The 23,301-nt window shown below is 52.8% G+C and overlaps 7 protein-coding genes across 7 annotated transcripts; 4 read left to right on the top strand and 3 right to left on the bottom strand.

Annotated features, from left to right (window-relative positions):
- Positions 1 to 3,684: 3,684 nt before the first annotated feature.
- Positions 3,685 to 5,928, top strand: LTHEOB_3826 (Glycoside hydrolase family 2 immunoglobulin-like beta-sandwich; the record flags this gene model as incomplete). The annotated part of the gene is made up of 6 exons (XM_035512792.1): positions 3,685 to 4,229; positions 4,315 to 4,499; positions 4,595 to 4,998; positions 5,055 to 5,378; positions 5,440 to 5,570; positions 5,640 to 5,928. The coding sequence occupies 6 exons, from the start codon at positions 3,685 to 3,687 to the stop codon at positions 5,926 to 5,928; spliced, it is 1,878 nt and encodes a 625-aa protein (XP_035375219.1).
- Positions 5,929 to 7,591: 1,663 nt separating this feature from the next.
- LTHEOB_3825 (Cell wall protein) lies at positions 7,592 to 8,183 on the top strand (the record flags this gene model as incomplete). The annotated part of the gene is made up of 2 exons (XM_035512791.1): positions 7,592 to 7,850; positions 7,906 to 8,183. 2 exons carry the CDS (start codon positions 7,592 to 7,594, stop codon positions 8,181 to 8,183), a joined length of 537 nt encoding a protein of 178 aa, XP_035375218.1.
- A 2,365-nt stretch (positions 8,184 to 10,548) lies between these two features.
- LTHEOB_3824 (MFS transporter) lies at positions 10,549 to 11,964 on the bottom strand (the record flags this gene model as incomplete). Its single annotated transcript, XM_035512790.1, has 5 exons — positions 10,549 to 10,552; positions 10,663 to 11,510; positions 11,561 to 11,675; positions 11,725 to 11,787; positions 11,834 to 11,964. The coding sequence occupies 5 exons, from the start codon at positions 11,962 to 11,964 to the stop codon at positions 10,549 to 10,551; spliced, it is 1,161 nt and encodes a 386-aa protein (XP_035375217.1).
- A 3,566-nt stretch (positions 11,965 to 15,530) lies between these two features.
- Positions 15,531 to 15,980, top strand: LTHEOB_3823 (Tautomerase; the record flags this gene model as incomplete). The annotated part of the gene is made up of 1 exon (XM_035512789.1): positions 15,531 to 15,980. The coding sequence occupies one exon, from the start codon at positions 15,531 to 15,533 to the stop codon at positions 15,978 to 15,980; it is 450 nt and encodes a 149-aa protein (XP_035375216.1).
- Positions 15,981 to 16,029: 49 nt separating this feature from the next.
- On the bottom strand, positions 16,030 to 17,499 carry LTHEOB_3822 (Isoamyl alcohol oxidase protein; the record flags this gene model as incomplete). Its single annotated transcript, XM_035512788.1, has 2 exons — positions 16,030 to 17,326; positions 17,381 to 17,499. 2 exons carry the CDS (start codon positions 17,497 to 17,499, stop codon positions 16,030 to 16,032), a joined length of 1,416 nt encoding a protein of 471 aa, XP_035375215.1.
- A 791-nt stretch (positions 17,500 to 18,290) lies between these two features.
- Positions 18,291 to 19,946, bottom strand: LTHEOB_3821 (Peptidyl-prolyl cis-trans isomerase; the record flags this gene model as incomplete). The annotated part of the gene is made up of 1 exon (XM_035512787.1): positions 18,291 to 19,946. One exon carries the CDS (start codon positions 19,944 to 19,946, stop codon positions 18,291 to 18,293), a length of 1,656 nt encoding a protein of 551 aa, XP_035375214.1.
- Positions 19,947 to 20,242: 296 nt separating this feature from the next.
- Positions 20,243 to 22,282, top strand: LTHEOB_3820 (Mboat family protein; the record flags this gene model as incomplete). Its single annotated transcript, XM_035512786.1, has 5 exons — positions 20,243 to 20,264; positions 20,329 to 20,373; positions 20,423 to 20,522; positions 20,577 to 21,595; positions 21,642 to 22,282. 5 exons carry the CDS (start codon positions 20,243 to 20,245, stop codon positions 22,280 to 22,282), a joined length of 1,827 nt encoding a protein of 608 aa, XP_035375213.1.
- Positions 22,283 to 23,301: the final 1,019 nt, after the last annotated feature.

The following is a 23,301-nucleotide window of genomic DNA, read 5'->3' as shown; positions in this document are numbered from 1 at the left end:
TGGTCAGCTTATACGGCGGTGCTCATGTAAACCTTAATACCGGAGTGCCAAGCCGCTTCAACGTAGTGGCTTATGGTCGAGCCCAAATAGGCAACAAGAGCAGTTGAACCACCGTATATTGTGAACAGACCCAAGGTACAGGGAGAGATTATCTGTTTCCAATAGTCTACTGCTTCCAAACATATGCAGGTCGCTGTAAAGCGTTAGTGCCATCGAGAATGATCGAAAACTTATAAGTCGCATGTAATGGAATATGGGGAAGGAGATGCAGTATTATGCCCCGATCCGCTGTCGAGCCACGCCGATCTGCTTCAAATTCATCAGCCACGTGGAACCATCATCGGGATCGTCACATAGCGCAATCTCAGAGCAGCCAAGACTTCTCAGGGTCGAAATCACAACAACCGGTGCCGGAAGCGGGGTACTTTCTCTTCCTCGCCACTGACCTCTCACTTCACAGGGTCCTCTTCGACGCCACAAATAAAATTGTAGATCTTGGGTTATATCTATCACATTTACATGGTGGATCGAGATTTTGAACATGGTGACTATCTATATGTCTGGCTATGATTTTTCTACGGTCAATTCTGTTAGGTTTTTAATGAAACAGAATTGACCGTAAAAGCACTTGCAGTAAACACAAGTGAGCACTATCATTGAATCTTGTGCGTGCTAAGCCGATAGGAGCAAATCAAGTTATACTGACAATGCAAGGTATCCCTCGCTATTCTGTGCGCGTCGCCCGCAGCAACAACGTGTGCAAAAAGCAAATGTCCCTGCATTGCATCATAGACATCCAAGGGGGGGTTGGGTGGCTGCAAAGCGGTACCAAAAAATAAAAGAAAAACAAACATGTTTGTGGTCCGCTAGAGAATGGAGCGGCCGAGCCGCATGTGGGCGAGATTCTGCCCACACCGAAATTCCTTCACCGGAAAGCTCTCCAACTTACCATTCTGCCCGCCAAGCAATCGTCTTAGTCGAATTGACGTGTTCACGGTGCCGCAAGACGTGGCACTGCTTAGAATCTCGAGCTCGTTGTGTAGAAGCAAGGGAAGAAGTCCGGTCGGCAGCTCGAGGCGCCAAATGCTCACCGCCATTCCTTCGGTTCGGGTGTTAGGGTACCTCTCTATGGTTACACATAGCGTGTGCGACGGAGGTTGGTAGTGCTCGGTCGAACTCGGCATTTTTCGTGCTGAGGGACTGCAAGGGGATGTTGCAGCATGTCTTGAACAGTTCTACGGATCAGCCGTGTGAGGAACGTTGTACAGCGCGTGCGTGGCGGCTAGCGCTTGGCCTCAGGAACTGAGTGCATGCGCTACGCTGCTTTTTTTGCGGGGTAGGTCTGTATGTAGGCACGGCAGGCAATATGTCATGCATCTGTCTGTGCGTCCCGCATGCGGGCGGTTTGTTTACGATTCTGTGCCCAGCCACGTTCGGTAGCCTTGGCTGGGTGTTCTCGCACGAGACGTCTAATTTGGGGCTGGATTGCTATGCACAAGCCCGAGTATGTTCGGCATCCAGCCTGTGATGCACGAGTAACATTCCCAGCCTCATGTTCCTTGTTGCTGAATGCATCGTGAAATTGGGTGGCTTGGAGTAGGCAGGACAGCAGTTCCGTCAGGTAGTTGCGGCGTGCGGAGGTTCTGATTGGCTGGTCTGCTTCGTCCCCGTCGAAGATGTAAACAACCGTTTAAATCGCCTTGGCTCGCCAAGGGGGCTTCCACTTGGCATCATGGTCTTCTGATACCCCAGATTTTGCAGTTGTTTCATGGCCTACGGCGGTTCGTACGAGCGTGACCAGCGGTCAGAGGACTAGTCGGTAGCGAGCCGAAATGGCACGTGGCACCCCAAGAGGCTAGGAATGCGCTAGTATATTAGGATACCAGCTGTGAGCAGACCAAAGTTTGTGTGGGCCAGGGTGTAAGCATTATCACTTGATACATAGGGGGGCGCTACTATCGCTCTTGGCCTGGAATAATGCCTCAACCAAGACAATGAAGTGTGTGGGGGGGTCTCGAGGCTCAACAGGGGCGTTGTCCGAAGTCGCCGTTTATTCATTCAACCCAAGATTCCGCCTTTCGGGTCTGAGCCGAGCAATAGAGTAACCGAACAGAGGCCGAAACAGTGTGGCGGAACGGGAGCCCAGGGTCTGCTTGCGCGCTAAAGAGAAAGCAGCAACTCCGCGTATGTGTATACGAAAGTTTATGTATTTCAGGAGTCCTGTCATCATAATCCTAGCCAAAGTTCGATTGAAGATTCGTGCAGTGACCTTCCTTGTTCAGAGTATTCATTTACATGTACATAGGGGCTCGTTTACTAGTACTGGCGGACTTCGGCCCCCACGGCGGCTCCACCGTCGGCCCCGGATCTACGCGCGCTTTGATTCGGTGCTGGCTCGGTGCCTGCAGACGCGGCTCATGCGGGGGTAGGCATCCTTCATCTGAAAAGCTATATCGCGATGCACGTCGGTCCAGGAACATACGCGTCCGCGGGCTGGGATTGGGCAGGGCGAAGATTAAATCACGAAGGGTGGGACCGGAGTCGTTAGCGGACGTTATGCTCGTTGAGCCCCCCGACGGCCGTGCCGTCTTCCTGCTCGGCTTACGGTGCCAAAACCAAGGCGGTGACGAGCTTGTAGGTGCAGACAAGGTGCGGCTATCGGCGTCGAGCGTCAGAGATTGAGCGGAAAATCGGATGCGCCAGGGCGCCGGAAACCCCTCACTGAGCGGTGACTTGTTGGGGCCATGCAGGCCGGCGGGGATGGCGCTCCTGTTCCCTGCCACGCCGCCGAATCCGCTTTGCTGACCGGTACATTGCGATCTGCACGTTTACCAGACAGGCCGGAGTTGCAGACATGCCCAAGAATAGCATGCAAGAAACATCGAGGGGCAAAAAGAAGCTCCCGCACGTTGCCCCGTTCGACGAGTCTGCGCTGTCGTGGACACACAGCAGCCACTGATGGTACGGGGGGCTTGCCGGCATAAACCCGCCTGCGCCTCCAAGCGGCTGTGGCGCCATGGCAGTGTTTCTCCGCATCTTGGTCTGGACCAGGCTCCGGATGTGGCGCCATGGCGGGGCTCCTGCAATGACCGCCTCCACTGCTCCTCCGCCAGCTTGGCAACTGATCACCAGCGATCAGTGACCCCCGCATGCCGAGCACGCGTCCCGAGCAGAGAGTCAGCTGAGACCGCTCCGCCGTTGCGTACTATATTTTTTTTCTTGTTGCCCTGTAAACACGGTTCCTGTCAACATTGCAATACAGTTAAATGAACGAAGTCTAAACAAGAGGTTCTCGCCAGATCTTGGGGCGGGCACTTCTAGAGAGTTCTGGGCTTAGATTGGCTTGCGCTGGTCTGAGCTGGAGTTGGTATGCATCGTGGCAGGCCGCCTGGGCGACGCGTCCAAGAGCGCCGTCCCATAGCCAAGCCGCTGCAGTCAGTGAGCCCTTGGCACCTGCCGCATGAGGTCATGAACATTGCATGAGGGCACGAAAGTAATAGCGGAGGTCACAATGCCCGATCACAATGCCATCCTTGCCCGCACCAAGTACCAGTACCATTTTTGCCCGGCCTCGTGCCCAACATATAAGCCCGCATACCATGGCTCTTTTGCACCCCGTCTGCGCCCTCTTCCTGCCCCGGGAGAGCCAATTACCCTTCTTCGTGCCTTCGTTTGACTCTCAAGATGCGAGTGTTCGCGGCTTTCGTTCTGTCTGCGCTGGCAGCCTCGCCGGCTGTTGCCCAGTCCTACACCAGCTCCGCCTCGACCGGTGCTGCTACGCCCTACCAGATCCAGAGGCCGCCGCTCGACACGCCATGGACCGGCGAGGTTGGGACGAACCCGTGGCCAGAGCACCCGCGGCCGCAGCTGCAGCGCGAGGCGTGGAAGAATCTCAACGGAATTTGGACCTACCAGGCGGCGGCCGCATTTGCGCCTGAGATCCCCGCGCTGCCCTCGACCCCGCTGAACCAGGAAGTCCTCATTCCGTCGTGTATCGAGAGCGGCCTGTCGGGCATCCAGGACCTCAATACGACCAACATGTGGTTCGCGACGACCTTCACCGTTCCCAGGGACTGGCGCGGGCAGAACCTCCTGCTCAATTTCGAGGCCGTCGACTACGAAGCCACCGTTTTCATCAACGGCCAGGCTGCGGGATTCCACCGCGGCGGCTACTTTCGCTTCACCATTGACGCCACCAAATATGTTAATTTCAATGGCACCAACGAACTGTAAGTAAATTTTTATTTTTATTTTGCGGCGTTCCTATGTCGGGTAACTTGCTAGATCTGGCGGCTGACGACTCCCGAATCCCAGGCTCGTTTACGTGTTCGATCCGACGGATTCGCCCGGCTATGTGATTCCAAGGGGCAAGCAAACCCGATCGCCCAGTCACATCTTCTACAGGCCCTGCAGCGGCATCTGGCAGACGGTGTGGCTCGAGCCCGTGCCAGCCCAGCATATTACCCGTCTGGACGTTGCGGCTGGCGCGGATGGCGGCGGTAAGTAGCAGCCACTATTCAGCCTCTGCCGGGGGTCAAGTGCCCCTTGCAGGGGATCGTTTCGTTCCCCTTGCTAACACTCTGGCGGTCAACAGTCAACGTCACCGTCTTCGGCTCCACCAATCAGTCCATATCCGTCGACTTCTCCATCACAGAGAACGGCCACGTCGTCGCCCAGGAAACAGGCCAGTGCGGCTCTTCGTTCAGCCTGAAAGTCGACTCGCCCAAGCTATGGAGCCCGGACTCGCCCTCGCTTTACAATATCACCGTGCGCCTGGGAGACGATGAGGTCAGCAGTTACACGGGCTTCCGCACCATCACCACCGGTGTGATTGACGGCGTGCGAAGGCCGCTGCTGAACGGCGAATTCATCTTCGAGTTCGGCACTCTCGACCAGGGATACTGGCCCGATGGCATCTACACGCCTCCGACCCTCGAGGCCATGGAGTTTGACCTCCACATCTTGAAGGATCTTGGCATGAACATGGTCCGCAAGCACGTGAGTTTCCACAACTCTGCGATTGTTGTGCAACGGAGTGCTAACAATCTCAACAGATCAAGGTCGAGCCCGATCTCTTCTACCACTCCTGCGACAAGCTCGGTCTCCTTGTCATCCAGGACATGCCCAGCATGCTTCTTGGTAGCGGCGAGCCGAACGCTGACCAGCAGAACGAGTGGGAGCGCCAACTTGGTATCATGGTCAACGAGCACAAGAGCTACACTTGCATCGTCACTTGGGTCATCTACAACGAGGGCTGGGGTCAGATCACCAGCTACTACCCCGAGTTCCAGATCGCCGACTGGATCAGGGCCGCAGACCCGACCCGCCTCATCGACGCCACCAGCGGCTGGTACGACCACGGCGCTGGTGACTTTTCGGTAAGCTCACCCTCTCCTCCGCACACCCACAGAGATGATGGCTAACCAAACCAATCTGCAGGACAACCATCACTACGCCACGCCCCAGTGCGGCGCGCCGTTCTACTCCATCCCGTCTTCCCCCTACGACCCCAACCGCATCGGCTTCCAGGGCGAGTTCGGCGGTATCGGGCACAACGTCTCCATCGAGCAGTAAGTCCTCCTCTTTAAAAAAAAAAAACTTTTTAATACCTAGTACTCACCAACACCCTCCCGCAACAGTCTGTGGAACGTCCAAGAAGCCATCAACACGATCAACCAGACGTACGAGATCAGCGAGGACCTGGCCGCGTACAACTACCGCGCCCGCGTGCTGTTCAACGAGCTGGAGGACCAGGTCAAGATGTACGCCTGCAGCGGCGCCGTGTGGACCCAGACGACCGACGTCGAGGGCGAGGTCAACGGCCTGGTCACCTACGACCGCCGCCTCGAGCGCGTCGACCGCCAGCAGTGGAAGGACGACATCCAGTCTCTGTACGACGCGGCGGCTGGGCGTGGCGGGGCGAATTAGGCGGGTTGATGATGCGATGTCGTTTGGGTTGATAATTAGTATTTTTTGTTTAATTCCTGCATCAATGGAGTTCTGTTCTGTTTCCCGTCTTGGTCGATTTAGTTGAAAGTGATACTTATCGCGCATGGTATTGTGTGAATATGACTTTCGTTTGGAAGCAGTCCTTCATCGTACAGTCAGCAAGCCATGGTCGGAATTTATCTCTCGCAAAACTTCGGCATCAGCAATGGCCTTAGCAAAGACTTGGGTAAAAGAACTCCGAACGCAAAAGGACCTCTGTGTGCGAAGTGGTCCCTTATAAACGCTACTACACTCCAACCCGTTGAGCCCGGCGGCGATGTCAATGGACTCGAAATTGACGTCACATCTGGCAACTTTCTTATCATTTCTATGGTTGTAAGGACAACGTTTGGGAGTCTGCGGAGCCGGCGTCCACACCTACGCTAGGGCGATCCTGTCACCATGGGAGACCCTCAAATCCTCTCACTAACTTTTTTTATTTTTGCTTCGCAATGCCTCATCAGTTTCTCTCCTTATCATAAACAGGGGACGACAGACTACGGAGGAGAGCTTAAAGTCCACGCCTCTGCACAGATGCTATGCGCAGCCTGGCAGATGGCTTGGTTGTGGCTAAGGGTCGGGCCGCGCTGAAACGCGGTGGGGCAATTGTGGGGGTGGCTTGAATTAAGCCCACCAGGCATGCTCAACGAATTCCTTTGACGGTCCCGTTGCCCTTGAGCATACTGACCCATGGGACATCACATGCCAAACATCTCTCACCCCATCGTTTCTGCCTTGGTTCTTGGAGAAGAAAGAAAATAAAATAAATGGAGTGTCTAGCATCCAACTATTTTGTCGAGTTCCTCAATGCCGCGCCTATGCTGTTTTCCTTTGTAATGCATGTGGAACGTTCAGACTTAACCATTTAGGGTCGGGTAGAGATCGGATCGAACAAGAGTCGTGCACCGAAATTAGGCTCGTGATGCGGGAATATCATGCGGGGACTTAGCGGGACGAACGGGTGGCATTTGCGTTGGCATGCCGACGCCGTTTACGATCATTCAAACTTTCCGAAGAACGTAGATCGAGCCGACCGATGTAAATCTGCACTCATAAGGCTGATGGAAGGTTCAAGGGTAGGCTTCGAGGATTCGAATTTGGCCGCCTCCTGCCAACTGCTTCTCCTTTACGCCGATCTTTTAGAGGGATCTACATTCACTTTTTCCACTTCTATATATATCTGCCGACGCAGCTCAGTACCATTCAATTTGGGGGGAAAAGGCACGCCGTAGGGCGATAAGCGAAGTTTGAGGCTCTTCACGCACGCAAGAAACCTCAGGGGGCTAAACAAAAAGTCAGTCGTGAGTGCTGATCTCTTGCAAGTGTAATTTTGCGATACTAGATTGGTTGCCGAATGCAACGCTTGTAGTAAAATACGAGCGGACAGGACACCCCGCACACAGATGGTCAGTCGGAGGCCTTACACAATTGGAAATGATCATTGTATCTTTCGAGCGTGTCAAGCGGGAAGGTGCAGTTGTGTCTTTAATTTAAGCATGCTTCCCCGCGACAAACAACGCCAATCGACCGTCAGTCCGTCGCTCATTCCTTCGCTCTTACAGTACCACACTCTTTCCAACTACACTCATTCGTTCCAGTCAAAATGAAGACTTTCGCCATCCTCGCCGCCTCTATCGCCTATGCCGGTGCCGCTCCTCTCGCCACCGACAGCGAAACCTTCAAGCTCATCGCATCCGCGCCCGGCACGCCCATCAACGCCAGATACCTCACCGTCAACAACGGATTCTTCTACGTCGGCAAGGAGACCAACTCTACCTGTGGCAACATCGCACCGATCTTCGAGGGAGGTGATGCCGGTTGGCTGGCCATCTTCGGCGACGGCAAGGAAAACCAGCAGCAAGGTAGGCCCGCAAAGAAACTCCAGATCCCTCAATACAGCACTAACGATGGAATCAGCCTTCGTCGACATCTCTGGTGCGGCTGATGGAGCCTTTTCGTACTCGCATCCCGCCGACGGGCAAATGAACGCCGAGCAGATCAGCGACAAGTTCGAACGCACCGCCGATGGGGACATCCTGTACGACGGCAGCAACTGGCTCGCGTGCCCGCAGGCCGCTGGCGAGTACATGATCTTCGCCGACAAGGCGTTCGATGCTCCGAGAGACAAGTGCACGACCCTTGATATTCAGACGAAGAAGGTCCGCACGCCGAAGGTCGCCTGCATCTTCCAGTAAACGATTCCTGCTTGGGATAACGGGTTATCGACCGAGGAATGCACGAAGTAAAAGGCAGATGGTCTAACTCAAGCAGCCGCCAGCTCGAAGTAGGCGGGGGCACTTCACATGCGCTTCGGGCAAGCACAACGACTACACCTGTACCTAATCCAAATAATTAACAACATCCCATGATCTTCTCATAACTAGGCAAAGGCTCAGAAAGTATGGGGTTTGTGAAAGCGGCGTAGGTCGAAGTGGTTCCGGACAACAATGAACTTTTATTTCGCACAGGAGCCCGCAACACCAAAGGAATGAATTCCCCGGCATCATAAATAAAACTACCGTCAACATTGGCCCATCTTGAATATCTCGCCAATGAACACGAAGAATAAAACCGAACAAACATAAAGAATGAAATGAAAAAGAACATACTGATTTTGCTCGGGCAACAGCCGAATTAAACACAAATTCATCCCATCCAGAAATCAGTACGAAGGCCGAATTATTGTATACTGGGAGATCCTTTTCTCTGGTAGCACAGTCTACGGCCTCGCATCTGGCTTTCCTGCATGGTGGACGGTTGCCAACTCGTGGATCGTCGAATCTTCGGCCACTGGAACTTCGAATACCGGCTGAGACATAGGGGAGTGGTCTGCCTCTGCCGAGTCCGCATTCTTTGGAGATCTTTTCGGTCGTAGAAGGAGAAACAGGGCCGCCACAATGATCAATGCACCGCCGACTCCTCCAACTACCCCACCAACTATTGCACCCGTATTGGATGAACTCGATGAAGACGCTGGTGCTATTTTCAAGATTCAGCAAAAGTGGTCCTTGTCTTATCCGAGGATCTTGAGAGGCGAATCAAGTCTCACCTGCAGTATTTGTAGACGTTGCGGATGCCGAGGAGGCCACGGTCGAGGAAGCCACGGAAGCAGGCTTGGTATTTACGACATCTCCATTTTCGTCTATCCACCTCCCCTGCCCTCTGTTACAGCACTGATCTCCGGAGCCATTCTGATCGCAACAAATGCTCTGGTCGTCACACTGCTTGAGCCTCATGTCGCCGTTACCCATCGATCCGTCTATACAAAGCCGTATGCAGCCCTTTTGTTTCCAGGTACTGTCGGTGCAAGATTCGCGCCAGAGTTTGTTGCCATTCTGGCACAAGCCGTCGGGGCGGCAAGTGTCCGGTCTCTCGTCGCCAAGACGGCAACACATCGAAGCCTCGCCATCAGGCGTTGTCTTGCAACGCAGGTAGGCGTCCGACCCGTCAGAAGTATTGTAAAGGGAGTTGCGGTCCGTTCCATTGGGAAGAAAGCAAGAGCCACGAGCAAAGGTAATGAGAAGGAGGATTGCTACGGCCACACACAAGTTGCGGGGGCCGTGCGACGCCATGACGTTTCCACAGCGACGATTGGGAATGAACAGAGCTGAAAAGCGGAGGTTTTTGCAGTGGTTGACAGCTCGTTTCAGCGCTTGGGGACTTATATCCCTTTCCCAACTCGTGTGGCTGAGTCTTGTAACACAGCGTTACCGCTGCAGTGAGCTGAGCGATCGGGCCCAACCAATTACTTGCACAGTGTTGGTTTCTCGTACACAACCATGCGAGGTATCACAAGTGTGCCTGTAATAACCTAGCGCTGTTCTCAAAAGTCAGAGGAATTCGACGGCGACCGTAAGGAAAGTTCCATCCACCAGTTATGGCGGAGTACATGTGGCTTTTGGCGCAAACCCCCGTTACATATTTACCTTTTGTAGAAGGGCAGTCTTTCCTCTTTGGCTATGAGTATAGAAGCCTTCCTTCGCTTACCAAAGACATTATTGTCGCACCTTGTGAAACATCACTTTCAAGTCGATATATTTTTTCGAAAGTAAGTGGCGCTCTCATACTACCTCAAGGAAAATTTTCTTAAAGAAACTATAGTTCTCTTCAGAATTTTTAGCAGCTTGAGACTGTTTTTAATATGCACAATTGAGAACAATTAGCCCCGACACCTTATCGAACTACATCAGGCACAAGATCTTCATGCACTTGAACCGCCCTCAATGCTAATACCGTCTAGGGAGATGCCTATCCAAATTCTAGCATTCTACGCCAACAACAATCCCTCTTTACAGATTTCGGCTCTATGTATTGATAGACACATATTGATGCTATCAAGCAACATCTAAAGGGTACCTCTCTCTTAATCTCTCTCCGTAACGGTACATCAACATCGAAAAAGGAACCATGGCCACACTCACAAACCCAAGCAGTGAGTTTCCCCAATTTAGTCCAAGATTTGCATACAGACTCGGCCCAGCCAGCGGCATGAAAGCCCCGAACAAGCATCTGACAGAGGATACACAGGCCATCGCCGATGCAGCGTATACACCAGACGCGTCAACTATGTATGCTTGAAAGCTCGCATTGATTCCAAATTGAGCAAAACCGAAGGGCGCCAGGCTGAGTATTGGAACAATCCAGTGATTGCGGTTGTATGTAGACCAGCCGTACCAGAAGAAAGTGATGGGGATAAAGAAGGCCGGCAGAAAAGATGTAACGAGACGCATCTCGGGTTTGTAGACGTTTCCGTTCTTCTTTGTCAGTCGAACAGTGATAAGGTCAGAGGCCTTTGCGCACAGGATGAAGCCCATGGCGCTACCACCTCCAAGGCCGAGATAAGCGAGCCCGGCCGCTTCGAGAGACCAACCATAGACCTCTTGGAAAAAAGATGAGGTGGTGGTCAGAAGGATGTATAGTAGGCCAGAGATGAAGCCCACCTGAAGGGAAGCGATCGGAAGCAGTGGTGAGCGGAACAGCATCTGCCAGGGGCGAAGAAGCCCGCGAGCGAGGAGGTATTTGGCGGTCTTCGGTGTTTTATCCTCCTTCCTGGCATCATACGCACTTTGCAGATCTCTTCTGCCAAGCTCCTTTTGCAGAACCTGCACCTTCCGACGGATAATTGCCTCAGGATGTGTTTCCCGTGCGAAAATTCCCATGGCTAATGTAACTGCTGCACAGGCAATGAGGAGGACCCAGAAGATCCACCTCCAACCCGCGCGCTGAGTGATAATGCCGCCGATGAGGGGGCCAAAGACGGGGCCGAACAGCGATCCAAGAGTCAGAATGGCGCTAACCATGCCGCGATCGTGTATATCAAAGAGGTCTATGGTCAGCCCGCCGCCGATAGAAAGGCATGCGGATGCACCAAGACCTGAGAGCGTCCTGAACGCAAGAAGTTGTCCAATGTTGGGCGCAAGTGCTGCTCCGATGTGGGTAAGAGTGAAGAAGATATTCGCAGGGTGGATAATTGCGAGGCGGCCGTAGATCTCGCTGAGAGGAGATAAGATGAGAGGGCCAGCCTGATGACTTGTTAGGCTTATTCATGGATATCCCAGGATGGAATGCATACCATATACCCAAGCACATAAATTGTGGTTACGAGAGAAGACAGAATCTCGGAGTCGTTATGGAATTCCGCATTGATCTGAGAAGCACTAGGCGCAATAATAGAAGATGCCAGAAAGCTATCATACGTCAATCAGAACTCAAAGGTGAGCTTTGCGGACAACGTACCTTAAAACAATCATGCAGCTGACGAGAACCATGAAAGTCCATTTTGCTATGGCGGAGAAATTCCTTTTCGTGTCAGCTTGGAAGTTCTTAATCCCTTTGGGAAACTTACCTGGGATTTTGGGGGTCTTTCTGCCCGTCCCATCCAACAATGCCTTGACTGAGGTCCGTCTCTGGGAAGAGCAATTGTGGTGTGCTAGACACGTCAGACCGGCTGTCCTCCTGGACGTTTTCTTTGCCCATGACGGCTTAATGGTACAAAGTCAGTGAAACTCCAAACGATTTCGTCCATGAAGCAGATGCTGTCCTGGCGTTTATATTTTGGAGTGAAGGGAGAACCAAAAGCGGACTGATACCGACCGGCCGATCGGCCGATCGGTAAACTTCCGCATTTAGTGGAGCCAAAATACATCGACCACCAAATTCGCAGAATTTGACGAATTCAATGACATGCTTGTCTGGAAAATACACCCATACTGCGTCATCATCTGTTTATTGCAGAAGGCCCACTCCGCCGTAGGCATCGATCCAAACTCTGGTGGTGGAGACTCGTCCCTTCTGGTTGATGTCATAGCTCGAAAGCTTCATTAGTAAGCGGCGCTAACTTCACGGCACGCCCGTTTTCTCGCAGACACACAGCCGCTTGTTCCCAAAGCACGGCAGAAGGCGATGCTCACCAGCTTGGACTCTTTTTGCATGGATGCTCCAACGCGCTCAGTTCGCCAAGAGCGTCCCACATGCGAGCCATGCCGGCAGCGAAAGGTCCGCTGCAATAGGAAGATTCCTTGCGCCCATTGTTCCCGGCTGCAGCTCCGATGCACGTATGGTCAAACCTCCAGACGTGCACCTCTCAGGGGACTTTCGAAGAGCTCACCTGTCTTGGAAACTCATACATCTCCCGCCGAGTCTTCGGCTGAACCTTCTAATCAACCTGGTGGCGATCCCAGCAATTCGGAGATACTTGGTCGGCTCAACACCGTCGAGACCCTTCTCAACAATCTGATAACGTCTCTTGGAGCCGGCAAGCTCCCGAATATCCCGTCCAGTAACTCTCGTATCACCCACCAGCATGCTCCATCAGCGACTGAGCCTTTCTCTGGAGGTATTCTTGTTGGAGATGCGGAGAGAGGCAGTTATGTAGATGATTCCGTCTTTGTTAACTTAATTCTTGATGTTTGTATCACTATACTTTTAATTTCAATAAAGGCTAACTCTCATAGGATCCTTCGCGGCGAGCGTATTCTTCAAATACTGCAACACAATCCGCACATGCTATGCCTCCGCCGTTTCATTCATCACAGCCTCTGGCTATGATAGCAACAGACGTCTTCGGCCCACATACTGAAATCGTGCATGTGTCATCTCGTATCTTTGCTGATCTCTGGGATATATACGTGCAAAACGTTGACCCGGTAATGAAGATCCTACACATCCCGACAGCACAACCCCATCTTCTGGACGCCGCCAAGAATAGTCAACCGGCAAGTGATACTACAATGGCCTTGCTATATGCCGTGTGCTTTGCTGCTACGGCTACTATCTCAAAGGAAGAGGCTCTGGCCCAATTTGGTCATGACCGCTTGTCTCTGCTCCGCCATTTCATGTACCGAATGGACCAATCTTTGATGAAGGCCAAGTTCTTGATCTATCCTGATTTACAAACCATCCAGTCCCTTGTCATCTACCTGGTAATCTAATCCAACCATTACAAAGGAAGCTTCAGGCTGATGGATACAGACGGCTTTGCGTACCCACGACACTGGAAGACCCGTTTGGGTTCTCGTAGGGATGGCAATCCGGTTAGCAGAATCCCTCGGCATTCATCGGGACGGATCCCGTCTAGGCCTGAGCCCTTTCGAGACCGAGATGAGGTACAGGCTATGGTGGCAGCTGTGTGCCCTGGAATCCTACGCGCCAGAAGATTACGGATTCGACTCCACCATCCTTGATCGCAGACAAGCCTTTCGACTACCTCTTAACATCGACGACAGCGATCTCTTCCCAGGGATGACATCCCTCCCACCTGGCAAGCATCTTTGGACTGAGATGACTTTCACTCTTATAAACTTTGACCTATCTCGAAATTTGAGACAGGCCATCGCTACAATCACATTGAAGGACGCACAAGCAAAAGAAAAGGCGATTCAGGATCTGGAAGAAGCTATCTCACGGCGGTGGCTACAGCTCCCGGGTTCTCAGAAATATGTATGCCATGTGGCAGAAAGAATGCTCCGCCTCTTCATCTTGAAGTCACGATTCAACTTCGCTCTGCAATCTTGGCTCCCCACCTGCGAACAGACGTCATCAACTGTTTCAAGATACCGCCAGCTTCCACAATCAATATTCACCATGGCCGTGGAAATTCTGGAACACGGGTACCTCCTCCAGTCTGGCAAACACTTCCGCGAATTCGCTTGGTTCTTCCGGCGACACCCAGAGCTCTACGCTTTGTTCCTCGTGTTGCACTGCTTGAAGGATGACCCAGAGAGGCAAGAGGCAAGCCGTGCTTGGGAGGTTGTTGATGAATATTGTTCTATCCTGACAGATTTCGAAGAGGCCTTCGAGAGGAAGGGCCGCGCGAGTTGTGTATGGAAGATTTTGGGAACCTTACGAGAAAATGCCAGAGAAGCATACCAGCAAACCACGTGCAGTACTCCTCCTTTGGCTCTTGGCGAAGGATCAAAAAGCAATGCAACTACGGCGACAGGAGGGGAGGAATCCGATGCTACTCAAGGAGCCCAACCATCCCTGCCAGTTGTGTGGCCTGAGATGCACGAGTTCTTGCGGCAAGGGAATCTCTCCGCCTTGAACACCTCAACATTCGATAACATCCTAGCTTGGCATGACTTCTCGGATTGGCTGAATCTCGACGCAGACGCGTCGGACCCGTATACATTGAGATAGGAAACTATACGGGGAGGAAAGCTGCTGGTCCAATACACTGCTCACTGTATCCTCCATCTTTGTCAAGTCCGTGCCCAGAATCTTCTCGGTTCTCACTGTATCCACATTTGTGTGTCCTGAAATGGCCCCTGCACCTTGATCCAGCACAGAGTATTTGTCCTTTGTGAACTCTACCACAGCACCCCAGGACCACACTCTCCCACTCAGGATGGCTTCCTCACCCCATCACTAACATCTGTCTGTAATTACTTCAAATTTGCACTTGCCACGTCTCACAAATGCACTGCAGTCATCAAGATTAGTGTTTTTTCGGAGAACAAGGTGTCTCAGAACAGCGCGTTAGTGCTGAAATCGCGCCTGCAGATTCTTTGATTACTCTCCGACTTGCTTTCTATGATTCGCAGAACCCTGACATCTTAAATAAACCTCGGTATGGAGCATATTAGTAGATTCAGCCCCGGCGTTCCTCAGACTACAGCGTTTGTGATTAGTGAACGCCTGCTTCCGCTAACGCTTAGACCAACCACTGTAGCCAACAACTGCTACATCCCACGAGCTGCCGCGGTAAAATGATTAGAATTCCCAATAGTAGCTAGAGTAGAGACGCTCATTGGTCTTGGTCAGGGCGTGCACAAAGCATATGTATATCGATAGTAATCAACCCGCGCATACCTCAAGATGTACTTGTCCATTTGCCATGCCACTGTGCAGTAAACCATACTTATTGTATACTAATCACTCCGTCGTACGGTCAAGGATTCTTCCGCGATACTTGCGGGCATACTACAAATGAAGACTATAAAAACGACTGGCAGCTTCCTGTTTCCTGGGAGATATCGAACTTCAACTCATCGCACTTCTACAAAGTGTCCTTCTACCCATTCAAATACTATCGCCTAGCCAAAATGCCTCTCTGGCTGTTCTTCCACCCGCCTGGGGCCTTCACAGATGACGAGTCCAAGCGCGCCCTTTCCGAAGACGTTACCAAGATCTACACCTCCATCGGCCTGCCCGCTTTCTACGTCGTCGTCCAATTCATCGAGCTGCCCCGCAACAAAGTTTGGGTTGGTGGCAAGCTGCCTGAGAAACCCTTCATTCGCGTTGTGATTGAGCACATCGCCGTACGCCTTCCCGACGAAGACGACGCCTACAAGAGGACGACTGCCAAGGTCGACGCTACGCTCAAACCACACATTGCAGACAAGGGCTACGACTGGGAGTACCACATTGATGAGACGGATCGGAGGCTGTGGAAGATCAACGGCTTGGCTCCTCCAGCATGGAAGAGCGAGGCGGAACAGTTTTGGTTTCAGGAAAACAAGCCGCTCTCGTGGGAGGGAAAGTACGAAGGTTAGAGTACAGGTGTCGGTGGAAGTGTAAACTACATACTTTGCACTCTCAGATCTACACTTTACAAAGAGAGCCATCTGCATCCTCCTCCCACTTCTCGCTGCCAACACAAGTCAGACAGTAGAAAGTGTCGTCCGGGTCGTACCTCTCTTTGATCTTGCTTAGTCTCTCGTAGTTCGCACCATAAAAGTCCACCTTCCAATCGACGTTCCCATAGTCTGCCTCATTCATGTAGCTTCCAGTATCCGGTGCAAGCCTCTGCATAGCCGGAACCTTGACTTGTCTAATATCGTGCGCCACTTCATCATCATGTGCCTTGTCCCCGGTCCACCTCCGGGCAACAATATCAAGAATATAAGACTTCCTCCATGCCGGCAAGAGCGATGAGTAGGGGTCATCGGCATGCGCGAAGATCTCGCCGCCGTGGAGACCGACGCTATGATATGTCTGCTCTTCCGGAGCGCCAGCCATGACCTCGAGACTCTCTCGAAGCAAGGTGCTGTTTCCGGTGAGAGCGGCCCCATCTATGAGGCGCGAAGCTGAAACGCCAACGTTGCCAACGGGTGCGATTGTATCGGCCTTCTCGTTGAAGTAGCTACCCCAATCGGGGTACTCCTTGTGTGTAATGTTGATGAAGATCTCCGACCCGTTGAATCCAACAATTTTGTCCAACACTGGCGCGAACTTTTCCACTGCCTGGGCCTCGGTACTTCCGAGGAGAGTCAAGGAATGTGTATAAGCCGTAGTGTGATTTCCGAAAAGCGCCGCGGGCGCGCCAATGGACCACGTGCCGTACCCAGCAAAGCCGATGTCGGACAGATATGGATAGGAGGAGTAGAACTGCTCCATAACATCGAGGAAAGTCGAGGTATTGTGCGTCGGTGAGCCAACCTCGATGTAGGTGACGGTCACGTTCTGCGTAGAAAAGGCCTTGAAAGTCATCTCAGTGACGACGCCGTAGGTTCCTGGACCGCCTCCTCGGAGAGCAGTAAAGAGATCCGGATGGGAGCAAGGACTTGCAGTAACAATTTCTCCTGAAGCGAGAACGACACGCGCCGAAAGGACTTGGTCAGCGCCCATGCCGAAGTAGCGGCCTACACCACTGTGACCGCCACCTTGTGTCCAGCCACCAGTACTGCAGGGGCCCTTGTTATTTCCGCCAACTAGTATCAGCCCCTTTTCGTCGGCAAGCGGATAGACATCGGACCATGCATAAGCTCCTTTGATGGTGAAGGCGCTTCCAGTCCAGTTGGTCGTCGCGCAGGTGTTGACGGTTGAGTAAGAGTCGTGATACTCAACGCCCTTCCTGAAGTTGTAGAGCCAGATGGATAGGCTACCGTATCCGGTTGATCTTTTATGCAATTAGCAAGCGTGCAAACCCAGAAAGTGCCTTTATCGTGCCTACCTTTTAAGAATATCATGTCCAGTCGACTTGATGACGAGCCTGAGATTTTTGCTCTTTGCAAAGGCAATAGTCTTGACAATGTCATCTTCTTCAGTCACATTGACAGCTAATACTGGCATGTCGCCAAGCGTACAGCTACCGGGGGTTTTCCCGGCAGAAAGATCGACCGGTAGGCATGATCTATTGAAAGGGTAGTCGTATCCGATGGGTTGTTCAGCTTGCCATTCGGCATTCGTCCAGAACTCGTTGACTATGCCGCATTGTGTTGAATTTTCGTTGGGACCAGGATAGCAAGAAGCAGCAACCGGGGTCGTCTGTAGCAGTTTTCCAGATACGGAGGCGTTGAATGTGGACCAGTCCGCTTGACTTGGCCAGCAATCATTCCCTGGAATCTTTTGGTTTTTAGTGGGATGGAGGACAAGTGGGAATGTTTGGGACCGAGGCTGCACATACGCATTTGCAATTGCAAGACACTAGATGCGCAAAAGAGGATAAAAGCAGCAGTTGGTAAGCCCGCATTTTCCTGTCTCTGATGTGATGCCGTGAAGAAAACAAAATTCGCAATGCTTATGGTGCATGAACGTCCATTCGACCATAGGACCATAAGCCTTAAATACATGCTATGTGATGGTCCAAGACTACGAGCAAAGCCTCCGCTTGCACCACTTAATCCGAAAAGCTCGGGTTGGCGATGTGTTTTGATCTTGCGGAGCCATTCGGCAATGCTGACCGAACACGAAGCTGCTTGCCTGGGGGGCAACCCCTAGCATACCGTGCATGCCAAGATGTCATTGCGAGGCCTCATGGAGACCACCGGATCAGAATAGTGGTATATAAATGATCAAAGCGTGAGTTTAAGGCCTACCTCCTCTTGCTGCACATGGTATAGGCAGCGGGTGCTCCACGCAAATCACCTCGCACCCATGCTCTTCACAATCCGCTCTCGCCTGTTCTCCCTATCCCTATCGTCCCTCCAACCACCTCTATCATGCCTCCCTCCACGGTCCCTGTCATTCCTTCTCTCGTGACGGTCGGCACCCCTCCGATCCCGGTCCCGTCCAGCATCACCTTCCTTGTTCCCCCTTGCCCTTTTCTCGCCAACAATCTCCTTTTCCTTCTCGCGCGGATCAATAACAACAAGCTCCTCTTCATTCTTCCGTTTCCATTCAAGGTCCTTTCCAAGCCGGTCCTTCTCGAAGCTAAGCGCATGACTCATCCAACCAGCGTCATTGTCGTCGTCATTAGCGGTAGTGGCGTCCGGGGCGTCATCCCAAGCACGGCAGGACTGGCAATTAGGGATGAAGTGCAAGTCACACAGAATAGCTTCAGTATCCTCGACCTCATCTTGGGCGGTGGCAGCCTTCTCTTTAGCGGCGGGATCCTGCTGCTCCTTAGGCTGAGCTGCTGGCGGTGGCGTCTTCTCCTTCGGGGCGCTCTCCAATTTTGTCTTGAAAGCATTGAAAAGTTCCATAGCCTGCATATCAGCCTTAGAATCTCCAGCGCCACCGCGCCTCTTCCGGCCACGCGTCGAGGTCTCCGGGATCATGGCCTCTAGAGCGGATTTCTTCTTCGGAGCTTCTTGGGCGGCAGATCCAGTGTTCCGCTTCATGCTGGCCTTCAGCTCAGCAATCTGGGCGTTTGTGCGTTCCAGCAGGGAGGACACCTTGTTGACCTGCTCCGGCTCAGACTCGGACGAAATGGAGGGCGACCTGGAGGAGCGGCGCGGTGGAAGTGGAGCGGGAGCTGCTGCCTTCGGCTTGGGCGGCGGGGATGGTGATCGCTTGGGCACTGGTGCCTTTGCGGGCTTGGGCTCCTTGGGTGCGGCTGGGCGGGGAGGAGCAGGAGTGTCTTCGTCGCCAGCACTGACAAGCTTGGGGTTGAACTTGGGCTTCTTGACTACGGGGGCGGCATCCTCTTCTTCGCCTTCTTCGGCGCCAAAGCTTAGTAGCTGCTTCGCCGCCTTGCGCTTCACCTTTTTTGAGCCTTTCTTCTCCTGCTGCTGAGGCTGGGCCGTCTGTACGCGCTTGACCATATCGTCAAAGGGATTGACAATTATGTCGGTGCCGGTGATCCTAGTCGGGTACAAAGGCCGCTCGCTGCCCTCCTCTTCGGTCAAGTCGGCCTCGCCCATCTTCATCAAGTTGTAAATGGTGTCGCCCTCGATACGGCCGAACATGGTATTGGTTTTGGTCAGGTCAGGTGTGGCGGCGAGGGTCAGGAAGAACTGGCTGCCATTGTCATCCTTCTTGCCAGTGTTGGCCATGCCGAGGAGGCCACGGCGGTTGAACTTGATACGCGAGTGGAATTCATCGGCGAAGGGCTCGCCATCGAAGCTGCTCTCGCCGCCTGAGCCGGTACCGGTGGGGTCGCCGCCCTGGATGATGAAGCCGGGGACCAGACGGTGAAATATGGTGTTGTCGTAGTAGCCATCGAGGCAGAGCTGGAGGAAGTTGCGCGAGGCCAGCGGCATCTGCTTGGCGAACAGCTCGAGGGAGAGGTCGCCGGCGGTGGTGTGCAGAATCACCTTGGCCGTCGGCTGCGGCTCGAGATTGTATACCGACGACATGGTGGAGGAAATGCGCTAGGCTAGCGCAGCGACGGGAGGCGATTGACGCGGGGTTTGGGTGCGTTGGACGGACGGTGTTGTGTAGAAAAGTCGGCCTGAGCAGCAGCTTGAGGTCCGATCTCAGTTTGGTCTGGGCTGAGCCGCCAACGTCACCGGTCCGTTCCACGCGCACAAATACAAGCTCTAGCTCCTCAACCAACAGAGCTCAGCGTTCGCTGCGACAACATTTCACCGCGCTTCTCACCCGTCATGCGCTGACTGCCTGACCCTGTGCTCTCGCTGTCCCGCCGCCCACCATGCTGCCTTTCATAAACGCCCGTATGTCAGCCTCGCTACCACAACATCTCCAACTGTCCTTCCCGCTAATCATACTTTCGCTCAGCTTTCGCCTACGTCGCTGACGCCCTGGGTGCTTCTACCGATGAGCGTACGTGCTCCTTGATCCAACACCGACCGTTGCTCACCCGCTACCGCAGTCAAACTCGTCGCGTCTTTCCTGATCTCGTACCCTCTTGCGGGGTTGCTCAAGCGCATTCCCGATTCGAAGCCCTGGCAGAAGAATGCCTTCATAATATCGTACGGCTCTTGATATCTACGGGCTGCGCCTGCACACTTCTCATGCTGGCTTAGGGTTTCTCTGTTCTACCTCGTCGGCTTGTTCGACCTCTGGGCTGGCCTCCGCACGCTATTCATCAGCTCAGCTGGTGCTTATGCTATCGCCAAGTACATTGACGGCCCGTTGATGCCATGGATCGGCTTCGTCTTCTTAATGGGCCACATGTCTGTCAATCACCTCGACCGTCAATTCAGGAACGAACCCCAGAATGTCGACATCACCGGTGCCCAGATGGTTTTGATCATGAAGCTCACCGCCTTCTGCTGGAACGTCCACGATGGCCGCCTGCCCGAGAATGAGCTTTCCGACTACCAAAAAGAGCGTGCGCTTCGTGATCTGCCCTCTATATTGGACTACGTCGGCTATGTGCTGTTTTTCCCGTCCTTATTCGCCGGCCCCGCTTTCGATTACGTCGATTACCGCCAATGGTTGACCACTAGCATGTTTGAGCTGCCTCCCGGCGTTGATCCTTCCAAGGCTGCTCCAACCCGGAAGAAGCGCAAGATCCCGCGCAGCGGCACGCCTGCCGCGTGGAAGGCCGCCTATGGTCTTGTTTGGATATTTGCCTTCCTGACCTTCTCTGGATGGTACAGCACAGACTTGCTTCTGGGTGATGAGTATATGAAGCACAACTTCCTCAAGCGTCTCTACTATCTGCACATGGTTGGCTTTGCTGCTCGCATGAAATACTACGGCGTCTGGCATTTGACCGAAGGTGCTTGCATTCTCTCCGGTATCGGCTACAAGGGTGTTGACCCCAAGACCGGCCGTGTCAACTGGAACCGCCTCCAAAACGTGAAGCCTTTGGGAATCGAGTTCGCTCAGAACACTCACGCCTACCTCGGAAACTGGAACATCAACACCAACCTCTGGCTCCGGAACTACATGTATCTGCGGGTGACCCCCAAGGGCAAAAAACCTGGATTCCGTGCCAGTATGGCCACCTTTGTTACCTCTGCCTTCTGGCATGGTTTCTATCCTGGCTACTACATGAGTTTCGTTCTGGCGAGCTTCCTCCAGACCATTGCCAAGAGTAAGTGCTTCAATCAAACCTTATCTCTTTTGCTAACCTCGACTAGATGGCCGCCGCCTGCTTCGCCCTTTCTTCCTGGCGCCCGACGGCCAACGCCCCCTTCCGACCAAGATATATTACGACATCTTCACTTGGTTGGTCACTCAATTGGCATTTTCTTACACCGTGATACCCTTTATCACTCTCGAGCTCGCCCCATCCCTCTTGATCTGGCGCCGCGTCTACTTCTTCACCATCGTCGGCGTCATCGTATCCTTGGCATTCCTCGCTTCTCCTGGCAAGAAAATGCTGCAGAAGAAGGTCGCACAGAGATCCGGAGCGGCCAAGCCAGCAGCCGTCAAGGACACGGCGACCTCTACGGCAACCGCCCAAAAGCCCTCTGTCGCCGAACTCATCTCCCGTGGCCGTTCGAGCCTCACGATTGACGACCTTTTGGAAGAGAAGGTTCTCGGCGAAGCCTTGGGCATTCGCCCCGGCCTGAGCCGTAACCCCTCTGCCGAGGGTGCAGGCAGAGTTCCTCTGATGGGTCTTCCTGAGGACCCCGGTTTGGAACTCGATGAAGCCATCGAGGAGGTCAAGGCCGAGATCGCGAAGAGGAAGGCGAGTGGCGAGGGTCCACCAGGTCCCCACGAGGTCCGGGCTTGGTTGGAGGAGAAGGTGAAAGAGCTGAAGAAGAGGAAAGATTAAGCCAAGCTGCAGTTTCGCCGTGTTTGGGAGATCTTAAAGCCGCTTCTACGGCTGGGTCATCCCTTTCTTCTTATACACCGGTCCGTTGGCTTTACACGATAGTCGCATGATTGGTGCGAAGGTACTTCAACTGCTCGTAGGTAAGGTTCCCAGTGTTGCACATGCGGAGCTCGCGCCACAAGCATCAATTTAGTCAACATTTCCTGTCCGCCAACTTGATTCGGTTCCCGGAGCTGGAGCTTTGGTTTTTTTTTTTTGAAGATTCGATATGTCACACTCGCGACGGGGTGAAGTTTGGGTAGTTTGAAAACTTGGCTTGACGTCAAAGACAACGATTGTACTGATATTGTAGGGTATGAGCGTATGCACAATTAGAACACCAATACATGAGAAATGAGAATTTAGGTATTCACTGATTTAGTAGAAATTACATGTCTACTATATCTGAAAATCACGGAACTCACATTGGCCGGCGACGAAAATAAGTGAGCCTTTCATCTTCTTCTCTAGTCGACTTTAGCAGGTTATGAATGGGCCATTCCCATCTTTAAGCATGGCTGTTATGTCTGTATAAAGAATTGCCGTCCATCAGGCTTTACAGAAGACCGTTCATCTATATTTCTAGGTTCCTCTTTTCATCGCCAGTAAATTGGGGTCTTCTCTCACGCAGTATTTATTCCCAGTATATTCTTGAAGGTGCAGGAATTATATCAAAGGTATATTTCGCTGATCTGTTTATTGGGTCGCTGCCTCTCATTCGTGGGTCGCATCATAGCTTCACCTCGTACGGTTGAGTATAGCTCTCACAACAAAATTTTCACATGGCACATCATGTAACATGGACATATGCTTGTTAATTTTCTTTCGACACTTGATTCGTCAAGAAAAGTGCTATCATCTCGGAGCTATCTCCCAGATATTGCCTCCTATTTCGGTGGGTAGTTGAATCCCCATCTGGAGGCTTTCATAAACTTCAGATACTACGTGAATGTACTCAAATACGTCGTAAAGCTAGTGAC

This window comes from Lasiodiplodia theobromae, assembly GCF_012971845.1.
Source record: "Lasiodiplodia theobromae strain AM2As chromosome Unknown scaffold_10, whole genome shotgun sequence".
Taxonomy (NCBI): Eukaryota; Fungi; Ascomycota; class Dothideomycetes; order Botryosphaeriales; family Botryosphaeriaceae; genus Lasiodiplodia; species Lasiodiplodia theobromae.
Note: the sequence above shows the minus strand (reverse complement) of the source record. Positions and strands in the feature narration are given on the sequence as shown.